The 14,539-nt window shown below is 38.2% G+C and overlaps 1 protein-coding gene across 1 annotated transcript in view; it reads right to left on the reverse strand.

Moving 5' to 3' along the window:
• Positions 1-402: 402 nt before the first annotated feature.
• Positions 403-14,539, reverse strand: part of LOC100543408 (cytosolic phospholipase A2 epsilon-like) — a gene marked incomplete at its 5' end in the record, with an annotated part of 30,813 nt that continues 16,676 nt past the window's right edge. The window contains 17 exons of the mRNA XM_031553384.1: positions 403-2,706; positions 3,907-4,087; positions 4,208-4,374; positions 4,876-5,067; positions 5,844-5,951; positions 6,427-6,564; positions 6,689-6,803; positions 7,438-7,660; positions 7,783-7,919; positions 8,240-8,375; positions 9,021-9,058; positions 9,415-9,507; positions 9,653-9,819; positions 10,407-10,470; positions 11,179-11,221; positions 11,653-11,693; positions 14,197-14,328. Coding sequence (XP_031409244.1) covers positions 2,468-2,706; positions 3,907-4,087; positions 4,208-4,374; positions 4,876-5,067; positions 5,844-5,951; positions 6,427-6,564; positions 6,689-6,803; positions 7,438-7,660; positions 7,783-7,919; positions 8,240-8,375; positions 9,021-9,058; positions 9,415-9,507; positions 9,653-9,819; positions 10,407-10,470; positions 11,179-11,221; positions 11,653-11,693; positions 14,197-14,328 — 2,214 coding nt within the window. The remainder of the gene's footprint in view (positions 2,707-3,906; positions 4,088-4,207; positions 4,375-4,875; positions 5,068-5,843; positions 5,952-6,426; positions 6,565-6,688; positions 6,804-7,437; positions 7,661-7,782; positions 7,920-8,239; positions 8,376-9,020; positions 9,059-9,414; positions 9,508-9,652; positions 9,820-10,406; positions 10,471-11,178; positions 11,222-11,652; positions 11,694-14,196; positions 14,329-14,539) is intronic.

Below are 14,539 nucleotides of genomic sequence, written 5' to 3' on the forward strand. Positions count from 1 at the left end.
TCCTTACGCAAAAACCAGTATTTGACCAAATTTCCCTCAAGTCAATATATCAAATTGCTAAAGCTAAACAATTTGGACAGCGTAAGACTTTTCAGTGGCTTGCTTAGCAGACCCAGATTTCTTAAAGTGGGCTCCCTTTCTACAGCTTATTCTAAGCCATCCTAATTTTCTAGATCTACTGCCAAAGATGCACATCAACACATCACCACCACGCCTTGGGTGAGTAAAGGTCCAGGAGCAATGCCAAACGTTGCAACCACCAGCAACCAGTTGGTGAAATACCCCAGCACAAAAAGTACTGCGTCTGTCACATCTTCCTGGAACTGTGAAAAGGATTCTTTAAAATAATTAAAATACATTTTAAATAGATAGCAAAAAGTATTTATTTATTTAAATCCAACATCATTATTATTTGAAAATAAACTTAATTGTGAAACAGTTGAACTGTTAGAGAGAATCCTCCCTATCTTCTTTGCTCACAGAAAACTGCTGCCATCTTGCTGGTAAAGTTCACAGAGTTGAAAATGAAAGATTTTAGCAACAACTGAGGAAAAAAAAGTTCTTGAACACAGCCATCATAAAGCCATGCAAAGGAGTGATTGCTACCAATAGTTTCCTTTCTAAAGGAATCTTCTGGCTTTACTCATACAGCAGCAAAGTTTGAAAGGACATTACTACTAATGAACGTGAACTGATGCATAGAAAATAGAACTTGCTTAGAAGGAACCAAGTATGGTGTTATCTCCTGCTTAATTAAAAAAAAAAAAAAACACCTCTAAGACTGGGTGATAGACATCATTACTTTGCAAGCATGGCACGTGAGATAGTGATACCAGTTACCATTTTCCCAGAGCAGTGCCAACTTACTGGCAGCATACCACATTGTTGGCATACAGATGGATGTACTTCCTTCTTTTTTGTGAAACCCACATCAGTGTAATGAACTAGATGATAGCAAAGAGAAGAAAAAAACTGATAAGAATTTAGGTATGGAAAGCAGCATTGGCAAAGCACTGAGCTCCCTATTACTGAATAAATACTTTGGTATTTGCAAGTACCAGTAATTTGGACTTGTAAACCTCTCATTATCATCTCAGTCATCTTGGCTTTAAGGACAGAATTTCCTGCAATTTTTTATTATTATTATTATTATTTTTTAATCTTCCAGCTGAAGTGGCCATTTTTCTTTTATTCTTCATCAAAGGTCATTTGCAAAGCTCATGGTTGATTCTGTTCCCTCTATACTTGGTTGTTGATATCAAAAACAAAAAGCACTTTCACCCAGATAAAATCACTAGATGAAGTGAGTTTACTGAACTTAATACAATTATATACATCAATGTGTGCATCTGTAATAATTTTTAGCAGGCTCATGCATTATTATTTTATATTTTAATGGTAGCTATTATACCATATATTATTAAATACAAGAGAAAACAAGTTCTTAGAATGACCTGTGTTGTTTTTTTTTAAACAGACGTTTATCTAAAACATGTATGAAAATCTTCACACACACACACACACACACACACACACACACACACACACTTCCTTGTGTGTTTTGGATATATGGGAATAAATCTGTAGCAGCAGCTACACACTGACTATTATAACATTGCAGAAGTCAATGGAACTGCTATTATGGGTTTTGTCGCCATCGTGCACATATAGGAAGATTAATAAATGAAGATTATGGCCAAAGGCCAGGTTTTTGAGCAATTTTCCAAGCCCATTAAAGTGTAGGATTCAAAACTCAACTTCTGAATCCTCGCCTTCAAAACCCACTTAGCAGGCAGTAGTGCAGAAAAAAAGACCAGCAAAATGGATGCAGCCAGATGATTTTTATCATAGAATTGTCAGAAAAATAATCCTATATATTATATGTTAATCACTCTGGAATAGTAATCACTCAAAAAAATTAGACTCAATGCAGTGATGGCCAGAATTATAAATTCACTGAAGGTTCAACTTCTGCCTAAAAGATTGCTACTGAGAAAATAGAGGACATCATGCGCAGTTCCATTCTACCATTTTCAGTAATTGTTTGCCATATGCACGCGTCTTTCGGTGTCTAGTCTGCTTCTGTCACAAGCGGAGCTCTTTGAGCAAAGGAAGGCCTTGTTTCATCGTCACTTTGATTTCTGAATCAGAGACCTCTTACTGCTAAGATCTGCATGTAAATTTGGAACAGACTTTTGTGAGGTTGAAACATAGCTCCCTTTATCTCCATAAGTGCCTTCTCATTCACTGCAACACTAGGGACAGTCTTACGAACTAATGATTTTCCTATGACCAATACCAAAACCAGCATTAATCCTACCACACAGTACTGAATAAAACACATGATTTTCTTTTTTAATAAGTTAACATGAATGTTCATTTTGTACAGATTCATGTTGCCAGGATATTTATTAGTCCGTTATCAAAACATCTGTATATCTCCAGATGGGAATTGTCCGAATATACTTTAAGAGAGGTCAGATGACTGAGGTGGTGAACAATTTTTAAATCGTTTCTTTCGTTCCACTGCAGTTTTCAAAGCCCGAAGAATCAAATGTTTGTTATTCAGGATGTTGTAGTTGCAGAGGTTCAACAGCTTGTTGAAATTCCCTTCAGTATATGTAAGCTGTCCGGTGCCATAGGGAGCAAAAATATTGGACACATCTACTCTTCCCTGCTCCATGTCTGCTGGACTGCGCTCCACATCTGCAATAAGCAGATAGAAAAGTTCAGCACAGCAAGGCCACTGCGATGCAAAACTCCTAGCAGGCAATGCAAAATACAGAGTGACAGCCCCAGGAAACTGGATTCTTTCAGGAAAACGGATAAAGATTTAATTGCTATAAGTATACTGCCTCTGCAGCAGTAATAAAATCCAGTACTTTGCTAATAGGTCTCAGTGCAGCAAATCCACAACTAATTGTAAGAACCACTGTGTCATGCAAAATACATCCTCTTAAGATTACAGTTTTCCATGAGAATATTTCACTTTTGTAAATGTATAATTTTGTCTTTTTAGCTTTTCCATTGGGTACACAGAGATGACAGCTCCTTATCAACTATCTGATGGAAAATGACACCAGAGTGCCTTTGGAAGGGGAATTTTTCCTAAGGCAGTTGAGATATACTGCACTCTGAACAGATGCAACAGAATGAAGGATGAAGTTAATGAGGTTTCTCCAATAAGTCAGTTAATTAATTTTGTCCATTATTTTGAGGAAAGTTTACTCTTTTACTAAATTGGAAGTAATAAAATTAGAGATGATGCACATAAAAGTATCACCAAACTGAAAGTGAATTCGACAAGTGATTTTTCTAGTGAAACAGATAAATCACTACCTATTCTACTCCTGAACAAAATAAAATAACCTCGCAGCTTTTCAGAACTGATAGATATCAGATTAGCTTGCTACCCTGGAAAATCCTTCACTTCATTGTTTTCCATACTTTCTATTCTCAATTCTTTTTTTCATTTAAACCAAATAATTCGAGGATTTTTATCATGTTAACTGTGCACACCATTAGTATCTCGTTATCATCATCATATTGTTAAGAGAGAATGTCAGCTATAAGTGGATATAACTTTATTAGCTGCCTCCTGTTCTTGGACTATCAAAGGAAAGCAGCCAGTTCTGGATAGCAAAAAATGAGTTTTGCCTCAAAGTACGGTTGTTAATGCTACTAATTCTGAAGCTCATCTGTTCAGTCTGATTATTTAACCAAAATTATATCCATCACAGTAGGACTGTAAATATGGTGACTGAGCCAAGTGAAAACATTCCAGCCTCTTGTTTTAGAAAATTGATTAATTCAATGGATAATTTGGATTAAAAAATTAAATTGAAAAAAAAGGAACCACGTTATATCCAAGACCAAGATCAATTATTGAGTAACGCTTAAACTTACTTGGTGCCTTGTATCTTCGGAAGGTATCACACACAAGTGGGAAATATACCAAGATGGGTGCCTCTAAGCTGTCCTCAAACACATAGCACTCTTTTAGGTGCTCCCGATCCTCACGGCTCAGCTCTGTGCAGGGGAATGGGATCCCTTGCTCTAAACAGTACTCTGAGAATAGGTCCAGTGGCTGGATCGACAAAGAGAAAATTAAAATTTATATAATACCGTTTTCTGAAGAAAGAAAAAAAAATGTGAAATTCATCTGCTGGAGTCATACAGATAAAGAATCACTGTTTCAAAACATCACCAGAGTCTGTGATCCTCCGCTGTAATTTAAATGCAAAATGACATCCACTTTCCTCTCTGGCCTCAAAAACGGTGGGCAGCTGGTATTGATGAAGAAAGCTGTATCTACCAGCTTAAGGTAGTCACCCATTGCATTCAGTTGGTTGGGAGAAGAATCAAGCACTGTATCTGAAAGTCAAAAACTTACACTAGCAATTAATTATGGAAGGAGCAAGCCCATTTCTTTCTAAATCAACATAACAAAGAAAGGACAGAGACCCATGCTTATTTTAGGCTTTGCTATCATTTTAGCCTCTATGGATCAGGCTTGAGATCAGTGAGAGGTAGAAGTTTTGAGACTCAACTTCATCCAAAAGGATATACTAGACTGTTCTTTCAAGTGGTGTAAATGCATGGCTACTTAGTTCAGCTTCAGTGATAGTTACTAGTGATTATTTCCTAGGAATCGAAGCAAGCCCTGGTGTGGCTTCTCCAAGGCAGAAATGAGACTAGAGTTAAACAACCTGGGGCTCAGCAAACCAAGAGCTTCGTAGTCTGTGCACTTACTTAACTGGTTATAACAGTATTTATCAGAATCTGTCTTTATGCCATATTTTATCAAATTTGTCCTCGTCAGTTATCAGCACTCAAATGACCTTCAAAAATGCATCTAAAACCAGGTGCCTTTACCTTTCCACATGCAGAAGCTTTCATTCTCTAAATATTTGCTATGTAGCTGCAAGCCCTTGATGAAATTATGATAGTATGAAACCGCTGGCCGTCCGGTCATCATTTCTCGAAGAGCATTGGAAAGATAACCCTTGGGAAGGGATAAGCGAGTTGTCTGCTCATGAGATCTTGTGGGCAGAGCAGGGTGCTCCTCTGCAGAGAAAATAGTAAGATGGTCTATGTCTGCATCAGTCTTTATGATACCAGTAATAACAAAGAATGAATTTGAATTTTTGATTGTCTAAGATCAAGAGTTTATCTGAGTACTTTAACAAATGGCAGTGAAAAGTAATAATTAACTCTCTGAGCTCAGTGAATCCCCAAAGCAGAACAAGCTCATAATCATCAGTAATGAATCTACAGAAGAGGATTATTTCAGCAACATGCAACTACGATTTAAATAAATTGATAGAAGAATCAGTGCCCAGCAATCTGTCAGAGATCAGTGAGCATGCAGAAAAAAGTAAGCTCAACCTGAGGAGACTGTCTGCTGGAACATGGAGAGTTCCTCTCAAGGGTGCACCCACAAAGCAACACATAGCAGCCTCAGTCAAGGTGCTGGACCCACCACTATGCCCTGCACAGTGGGCACAAACACCTTTCTGTAGTCTTCTGGGCCAGAGATGGGTTTCAGTGCCATAGCATCAATATGATCCCTGCATGGCTTCTCCCTCCCCAAAAGGCTTGTGGTAGCCCTCTCACAACTAGCAGAACTTGCCAGGGATGCTGAACAGTGAGCAGACCAATGTTTTTCCCTGTTGTCCAGCACAACATTTTCTTTCCTGCTTTTCCTTCTCTCACAAAGGCTTGGTGTTCCCTAAGAAATAGGCCATAAATCTTAACCCATTCAAAATATCAATCTTCACATTTCAGAGAGATGTGAAGACAACTTGAGCAGATACAAGTAAAAAGTAATCCAGATAACTAACCAATGTCATGCTCAGTGCCTCGGGTCCATCTGTGCCAGAAGTCCTCTGAATGACCCGAGAGGTAGACAACATCCATAAAACTCTGGGAAAATATATTACTCCACGTGCCTTGAAAGTTTCCAGAAAAATAAAAAGTCATAGTTAATATTATTTTGAACATTTACAGCAAAGTTGTGGAGATCTACTTGGATTCAAATTTTGTGGCAGCTTAGATGAGCACTGCTTTACTTACAAAATACGATGGATTGAAATATAACTACAAAATTATTAGACTACTTTCAAAACTCATGTTACTTTTAAAACCACAATCTGACTTTTATATACTTCAGGTGATCAGTTCTGTTTTGCTCCATCACGTTCTGGTTTGTTCTAACCTACTAATACAAGAGCAAATTAATTGTATTCAATCTTAGAAGTTTGCTTCTTCTTTTGCTACTTTTGTCTTGTTTGCTTGAAGTTTAAATACATGATCTGGTACTAGCATTGCTCCAATTGCAGACCAATAATTATTAAACACTTATTATTCCCTGCAGACAACTATAATTTTTGTAAAGTTAACATTTTTTCCAAGATGGTAAATCACCTTCCAAGAAGCAGATCCGGGATTCTGGAATCTTCTTCATCAGGTGGCCCATGAAAAACTCACTACCAAAATCCTCTGAGCGAACAAAGGCCCCATATTTCAGGGCACCCACCTCATAAGGCGTGAACTCCACCCACTCTGCAAAGAAAGGAATTATTTAAAAGATCTATTAGCTTGGACTTGCAGTAAAAGCTTTTGGCATTTATCTGGACTTAAAAATAAACTCCTTAGATCTATAGAAAATGCATATAGTAATCATTACCTTTAAAATCCAGCGTGCTAAATTTATCCCTGACATTGAGAGACAGGTAAATGGGCAGTGGATTCTGCCCCTGGTTCACTGCCAGTTGCTGATCAGAGAGTTTATGAGTATTTTCCTGTTTATTAAGAACAGAAATAATTGAAAAAAAATGAACATGATGTACTTAGTTTCGAAATATGGATTATCAATAAAACATCTATTAAATATCAGCAGATTTTGCTCCACATACTGGAACTCTCCAAAACCTTGCCGAAGTGTTACCACTGATGCTTCTGAGGTTTTGTTTTGCAATGGGAGTCGGAAGGGAAATATGGGAAATTTCTTTCTCTGTTCACTAGCTTGTGGCTTGATTTAAGGAACCATAAAGCTATTTAGCTTGGAGATGCTTAGGATAATGCTTAGGATAAAAGTCAACCAAGAGCCATTGAATACTGCTTTATTGTTTGCTGGCATGACTATTCCTGAATTTTGTTCTGTCAGAGTCATCTGTCTTCTACATGTTACTAGAATGGTTATTTGATCTGAAGTTAAAGGATGCAAATCAGTTTCATGACCACCTTGACTTTTTTACATGCCAGACGTTTCTGTCACATGCTTACATTTTAGGCTGATAATGTTTTCCTTCTAAAAATCCAAAGAAAGTGACCTCAGTTTTTGAGACCCTTTCTTCTTCAGGCATAACTGGTTCCAAAATTTTAGATATGAAAAATTAGAAATCCTCTGGAAAAAGGGATGGATATATGTAATACCTCATTGTGTAGCATAGAGTCAATGAAGAGTCCCCATAAATCTGTGAAAGAGAGCTTGTGCCCCTCCAGCTTTCTTTCACACAACTCCTTCTCATAGTATTTCAGATGATCTGTAGAGAAACAGTGCAATTTGCTCTTGATCACATATTTCCGGATATCATCAATTGGCCCTCTGAGATCCTTCTGTGACCAATTTGCATCTTCATATAATTTCGCCATGGTCCTGGTAAAAAGAATACTGAGATTCAGCACTGGTATCTGAAAATTCACAGATTCATGTTACACACATATTCTAGTTATCACTCTGCTAACATGAACAACAAAGAGAAGACTAGTTCTCCTTACCACGTTGTGGCAGATAAACCACTGATGTATGAGATGCAGTCCAAAACACCTAACTCCTGTAGAGCTAGAAGACTGCCAAACATTGACGTCATGGACCGCACTCCCCCCGCTGTGGTCATGACTGCCACCACTGGCACCTGCTTAGCACACAAAGGCATGGGGTCATTCATTAATGGATGAAAAATAGAGAAGTGATCTACTCACTAGGGAGTGTTTTACTCACTATTTAAGTCTGTGAGCACTTAAGACTTGGTTGACCAATATTCTCCCACACACAGCATCAAGAGATGGGTGTTCTGGGAGCACCAAAAATTTTTGGATATAGGTGTTCTCTGGTTTATACACTTTAGTCTAAAAGATGTGGAGAAATTATATAGATAGGTGTGCAAGTATATCACATTCTCTTCATTCAAAGGGGGCAGAATAATTCAAGTTCACAAGCTGTTGTCCCACACACCTCATCCTCCTGCAGGTCTTCATCGAGCTGAAGAATATTTTTTAGAGCAGCAGCAACAACCTTCTTCCTTTTACAGATGAAATCTTTTTCCTCTGCACATAGCTCGAACCCCAAACGCAAATCTAAATTCTTGCTACTAGAGCACAAGACAAGAACAAATGTTTGATGTTGGGTTTTATTATTTTGCTTGGCTTTTTGTTGCTTTTTTTTTTTCTTCCCAAAGAGGCTATTTTGTCCCTTCTGTGACTTTTAATTCATATTCAGTAAAAGCTCCAATTTATCATCTCGGTTTGCTTGCAGTGTAGCAAACTCATCAGGAGGGGGTAATGTTGCCCTTAGAAAAACCTCTATGACTCAGTCCGTAAATTACTTGCTGTCCCCTTGCTTTTATGCCGGAGTGGTAAATGCATAATGATGCTAGAAACATGTAAAAACATATATAAACATATATAAAACGTATATATAAAAATGTGTGTATTATAAAGATTACAAAACAGAGTCATTCTTACGCATCAACATTAGCAAGGAAAAAGATCAGGAAAAATATTGCGACTTGTTATATTTCCTGACTGTGCACCATTTATTCCATCCTGGGCTCTTGCCAACCAATTCAAAACATACATGATTAACCCTTCCCTATATTTCAGTCTTTTTTAGTCAATCACAATTTTTATTTCTGGTTTTGAAATAATGAGCTAGTTTAAACAGTAGCTTCCTTTCATCAAATAACATACTATGTAAAGATTGTTCTAAGTAATCATTCAGAAGAAGCAAGATTTACCCATCTTCTTCCTTCACAGACACTTCATAAGATGCACCCTGAGAATGAAGAATGACAAGAGCACACATTTTAAACAACTGAACGTTTGCAATGTCAATTTTTTTTTTTTTACAGCAATAACATTTGTTCAGACATATCATCTACTAATAAATCATTAATCTATTTATCAGGCCTTCTGCACACAAACATTGCTAGATCCTGCTTTTAATATATACCTGAAGCAGTGTTAGTTTTTCTTTGAATACCAGTTATACTTTCAAGTGTATGCAGAGCAATGCATGAATATACTCAGCTAGTACTTCTTCAATAACAAAATTAATAATGGACCCAGTATCATGTAGGCACAGCTTACCCTTTGTTGAAATAATTCCAAATACTGTCAGAGGTTACTCACTCTCACTACTGTCATTTTCTTTCCCAGGTCCAGAGAATTCAGAGGCACAGATAGAGGACCATTTATATCTTTTTCCCTCCTATTTGCATCATGCTGAATTAAAATAGAAGAAGAAAAATGTTATAAAAGGAAAATTCTTTACAAACCATAGGTATAAATCTACCAGAAAAGGGTTAATTCGACATGCTTCTCCTCAAGTTACTTTAGCTGTTAATACTGTCCATAAACAAAAACATACACTACAGTATAAACATTCCTTTGGCAACATCACATCCAGGTTGGGTTGGCTGTACTTGATATAGTGGAACATGGTAGAATCACTGCCTCTCTGGCTGCAGGAAGGACCCATGGAAATGTTCTGGGTTTCTTCATAGGATCCCTTCATTGCGAAGGTGAAATCTCTCCCTGTGAACAAGGAGTACAGAGTAATGATAACTACATCTGTCCCCAAAAAAATAACAAATAAAAGCAACTTGAGTAACATTCCAGCCCTATTGCAGTCAGCTTTCCTTCACACAGCACTCCCCCTCAACACCCAGTTAGCACAAACAAAGGCCAAACTGAATAAACGCCAGAAGGCCAATGTAGTATTGCAGCTTCTCCCTCCTATGCAGGAGACAGCTCATGTTAGACCAATTGATGCCACTGGTAGTCTTCACATCTTCAGAGTTCCCACCACCACAGTCTTTTCACTCCCATTGGTCGTGTCTCCCTTTTCTTTCTGTCCTCATCACAGGTTTTTCTGTACCATCATATTACAGACGTGTTTCTCAGTTTTTCTCAGCCACCTCCAGTTTCCCTGAAGCTATGCAGTCATGCAGTCTGCAGAGGATTCTCACCACTAAGAAGTGGATAATTCAGGATAAAACTCAATCCTCTACCAGGACAGATGCAAATAGAGGAGACTGAAAGCCACCAAATATGCTCTACATTTGTCTGCATCTTTCATGGCACAAAAAGCATTGACAGACCATTTAAATCAATAACCTCACTTGTGTAAGGACTCCTCATCTTTGTGTTATTCACTTGCACTTCCACACAGGAAACTTCTCGAGACTGGAAGAGACAAGCAATAAAATCATTGGCCACAGAAACAGCCCAGGATCCTCACTGAGGATCTATGAGTCTCATGGCTACACCATGCTTGGCCATGATGTCCTGTGAATAAGCAGGTGGTTTGTATATACCATGGAAGCAATTCTATGGTGAATAAAGCTGAAGATCTGTTCCATAAAAAGTATTAAAAATCATTAAATCTCCAACAATTAATACAAGGAATTTTTCAACCATCTAGACCGCGCTTTAACTTTCCCCAACAAAAGAACGAGTGGCAAGATGCCTATGAGCTCTGCAGAACAATTGATCAAAAGGGTTTGTTCTTTACAACAAGTTGAAGCTGCAACTTCCCAAGGGTGCTGCACTGGACAAAGTAGTAGCATAGAGACATCAGACAGTACTTTGGAAATGGTGTGAGAAGAGCCTTCAGCTTCAAGATTGGCATCCAGTAACAAATTTTGCAGTGGCACTGGATTCACTCACTTCTCCTTATGTTTGTTGCTATTTCATCAGTGAGCATCTCACTGGTTGAGTGATCTATCTCTCTCCCAACACAGAATGCACTACAAATATTACCAAGTTCAAAGTTCCACAGTCTTACTTCTGTCTTATTTGAAAAACAATAAATGCTATGCCTAGAGGCATGGTTCTTCCAACCACAACCTTCAGTTCTGCTCTACTTAAGAATAAAAAAAATGAAATGCTTACCACTAGCACACCATTAGTGGCTATTTTTTCAGATACACCTGGACTGAAAAGAAAAAGGAAAAGGTTTATCACGCACATACCTACTGTCAAATAATCTTTCAGATGCAAACAGTTTCCTTAATTTTTAATGACTCTGAGCTGAGTTCTAGATGCCAAGTGCCACCAGCTGCTGTGTCACAGTCCCATGGCTCTGAATGACTTTCTGTCTTTCTATCTTTCTTACCTCTCTGGTCAGCATCATCTCTCCTAAAACTGTTACAAAATTAACACCCATCCTCAGCTGTTAATAGTTACCGTGACTGTCACTACAGGAGGAATTCCACCAGATTCAGGACGGAAAGGGAACCACTGGGAAGAGGACAAGATGGGGTGTCATAGCATAGGTGCAGGGAGCCACTTCCCAAATACTGCATTATCACTCTGAGACATCAAGTATTCCAATAACAAATTTTGTAACATTCAGACTTTACTCACATGTTATCCAGTAGAAATTCCACTTCCAGTTCTTCCCGATTCTGAAAACAAGAGGTTTGGTGGTTTTTTTTTTTGTTGTTGTTGTTTGTTTGTTTGTTTTTCTTTTTTTTTTTAAGGAACAAAATAAGCTTTTTTCTTAAATTTTATTTTGATGGAGCTACAGTGCTTTTGCATAATCCTCTCCCATAATATTTGCTATTCTCACCACTTTTGCATCATAAAGTAGGTGAGTGGAGCCTTCTTTTGCCACTTTTTTGTTTCATGTCTCTCCACCATTCTAGTGCTTGCAAACTAGCTGTCTTCCCAAGCAGAAGAATGAAATAAGTGTCATGAAGTAGAAGGTAATGGCCGTGCTGTTCACTATTAGTGGTATGAGACACAAGTCAGTTAGTGCAGAGAAAAGGAGGGATAACAAGTGAATGATGTAGAACACATTTGACAATAAATCAAAGTAAGTAAGTTGATCATATCTACATTAAAACAGAAGAATTTGCAGAGCATAATTAAACTTAAAAGTGAGAAGTCTGACATAGAACATGAAAATTGCTGGCATAGAAAGACTGAGGTTGTGAAATGGGATGAGGGAAACAGGGGAAAGAATGTGAGGGCAGGGAACAATAAGAGAAGAAAAGTATTGCGTCAACATACAAGAGGGGCTGAGTAACAGTATTCCTTAACTGAGGCAATTTGCTGGATCAGTCACCCACATATATGGAGGAGCAGCCAATCCAAGAAATGTCACCCAAGAAACATATACCAGATATCTTCAGCATCACTCTCAGGGAGGAAAATATCAATCAGTGGAAGATATAAATCTCTATCTGACAATATCCATGTGGTAAAATTTCACATTCACACTCAGAAGAGCTAACTTTTACTACTAAACATCCTCTCTGTCTGGCTGCACAGCCTATTTTAATTTTGTGAAGAGACTGAAAACCATGACAACTCTAGCAATGCAGCTACCAAAGTAAAACCACCTCTATAGTGAAAGCAAATGTGAGCGTTTGTTTGTTTTTTTTTCTTTTAATTTACAACTTCATTTCAGTAAGTGAGAAAAATCTGGTGACTTGGATCTGCAGCACAAAAGTCAGCAGTATGTTGTTTTTACTTGTATCTCACAAATCTTCCAACTTGTGAAAAACAGAAGTTGCAACAGCATTCAACAGAAGGCAGAGAGAGAATTTTAGGAAGCAGTCATGTTTTTCAAATAAAAGTCTACATCAAGTGTTGGATTGTGACCAGACTGTGCAATTCAAGTTTGTGGATGATCTTTTCCAACCTTATCCAAAAAACAGCAGGAACCACATTCAGGAGAACCTTTGTTACAACATATGCCTAATTGTGCCTTTCTTATGTTTCCATTCTTCTTACAGTGCTGTAAGCATACACACTAATCGTATTTCTACTAAATCTCAGTCACATTTTTGCGGGTGAGAAACCTGAAGCCCAGCAATGGAAAGACTTGTTAAACTGCACAGTGAGCAAGAGGTGCAAGCAAGAAGTAGCCCTTTGTTCTGACATTACCCATCTGCCCTCAGCCCTCTACTTGAGATAGCTTTGGTAAATGAAATGAATCATAATGGACAGAGGTGGCAGTGCTACCTACTATTAAGGCTGCACAGCACGTTTCATTACTATGTCATTAAAAAAAAAAAAAGTCCTAAGTGCTCTGAAAGTCCATGCTTAGACCACAGTCTGTGATGCTTCAAGGGTACCTGCATGGTTCAAATAAATACAGTTTGGTCACAACATTCCTGAGACACAGCTCACTGGGCCCTATCTCCCTAACTGCCATTTGCTAAGCCATTGGGCTAAGCTATTACTGCACACACCTCAGAGCTAACTCACAGCTTAGAATCATAGAGTCAGCAAGGCTGGAAAAGACCTCCAAGATCTTCCAGTCCAACTATCCACCTACCACCAGTATTTCCACACTAAATCACGTTCCTTCTTACAACATCTAAAAGTTTATTGAATACCTCCAAGGAGAGTGACTCACCACCTTCCTGGGCAGCCCATTCCAGTTCCTGACCACCCTTTCAGAGAAGAAATTCTTCCTACCATCCAATGTGAATCTCCCCTGGCACAACTCGAGGCCATTCCCTCTAGTCCTATTGCTATACGGGAGAGAGGCTGACTCACTTCACCACAAACATCAAGCAGATTTGCAGAAAAATTTTTAATAAAGTGTTATCTTTTATCTCTGTTTTTTTTTTTTCCCCTGCAAAATACGTGCTATAACGGTTGCCTTCCTTTCTGATGCAAGACAGAAACAGTTTTCAAATATCAAAAAATTCAGCATGGAAAAGCCATTCTGCATTTAATTGTAAATGCAATACAGGAGCGACTGCTTCTGGCTTCTACTAAACCTCAAGCGTTTAACTTTGTGCTTTAGCATAGGCCTTTTAAAATAGTTTTTATGTTCTATCATTAAACATCCAATTAAATAACTGTAATATAGGCACTACCTTAGGAGTAAATTCTGACAAAGATTATTATTTTAACTATCCACTTGATTTCATTCATCTTTTTATTTCTCACCTCTGGATTCAACTCAAAACTCAGGCGAACCTTCTCTCCAGGTTGGATTTTAGCTACATCAAAGCGAACAGTCAAAAGCTGATCATCAGGTGTGATGGTGTCCTCATCGCAGACTGTCAGCTCCAGCACATTCTGAGGGGAGCGGCAAAGAATGATGTAAATGTACTGTTCTGGGATAAGAGACCTCAAGAGGAAGGCATGAGTCTCCTGCAACTGTCCAGTTTACACTTCTTCAAAGCACAGGAAGGGCATGATTCTATTATAAGTCTGTACGTTAGATGCAAAGTTTGATTTCTCACAGCCCATTAGACTTCTGAAAATGCACTGGTTTAAACTTTAAAAA

Source organism: Meleagris gallopavo, chromosome 5 (assembly GCF_000146605.3).
Source record: "Meleagris gallopavo isolate NT-WF06-2002-E0010 breed Aviagen turkey brand Nicholas breeding stock chromosome 5, Turkey_5.1, whole genome shotgun sequence".
Lineage (NCBI taxonomy): Eukaryota > Metazoa > Chordata > Aves > Galliformes > Phasianidae > Meleagris > Meleagris gallopavo.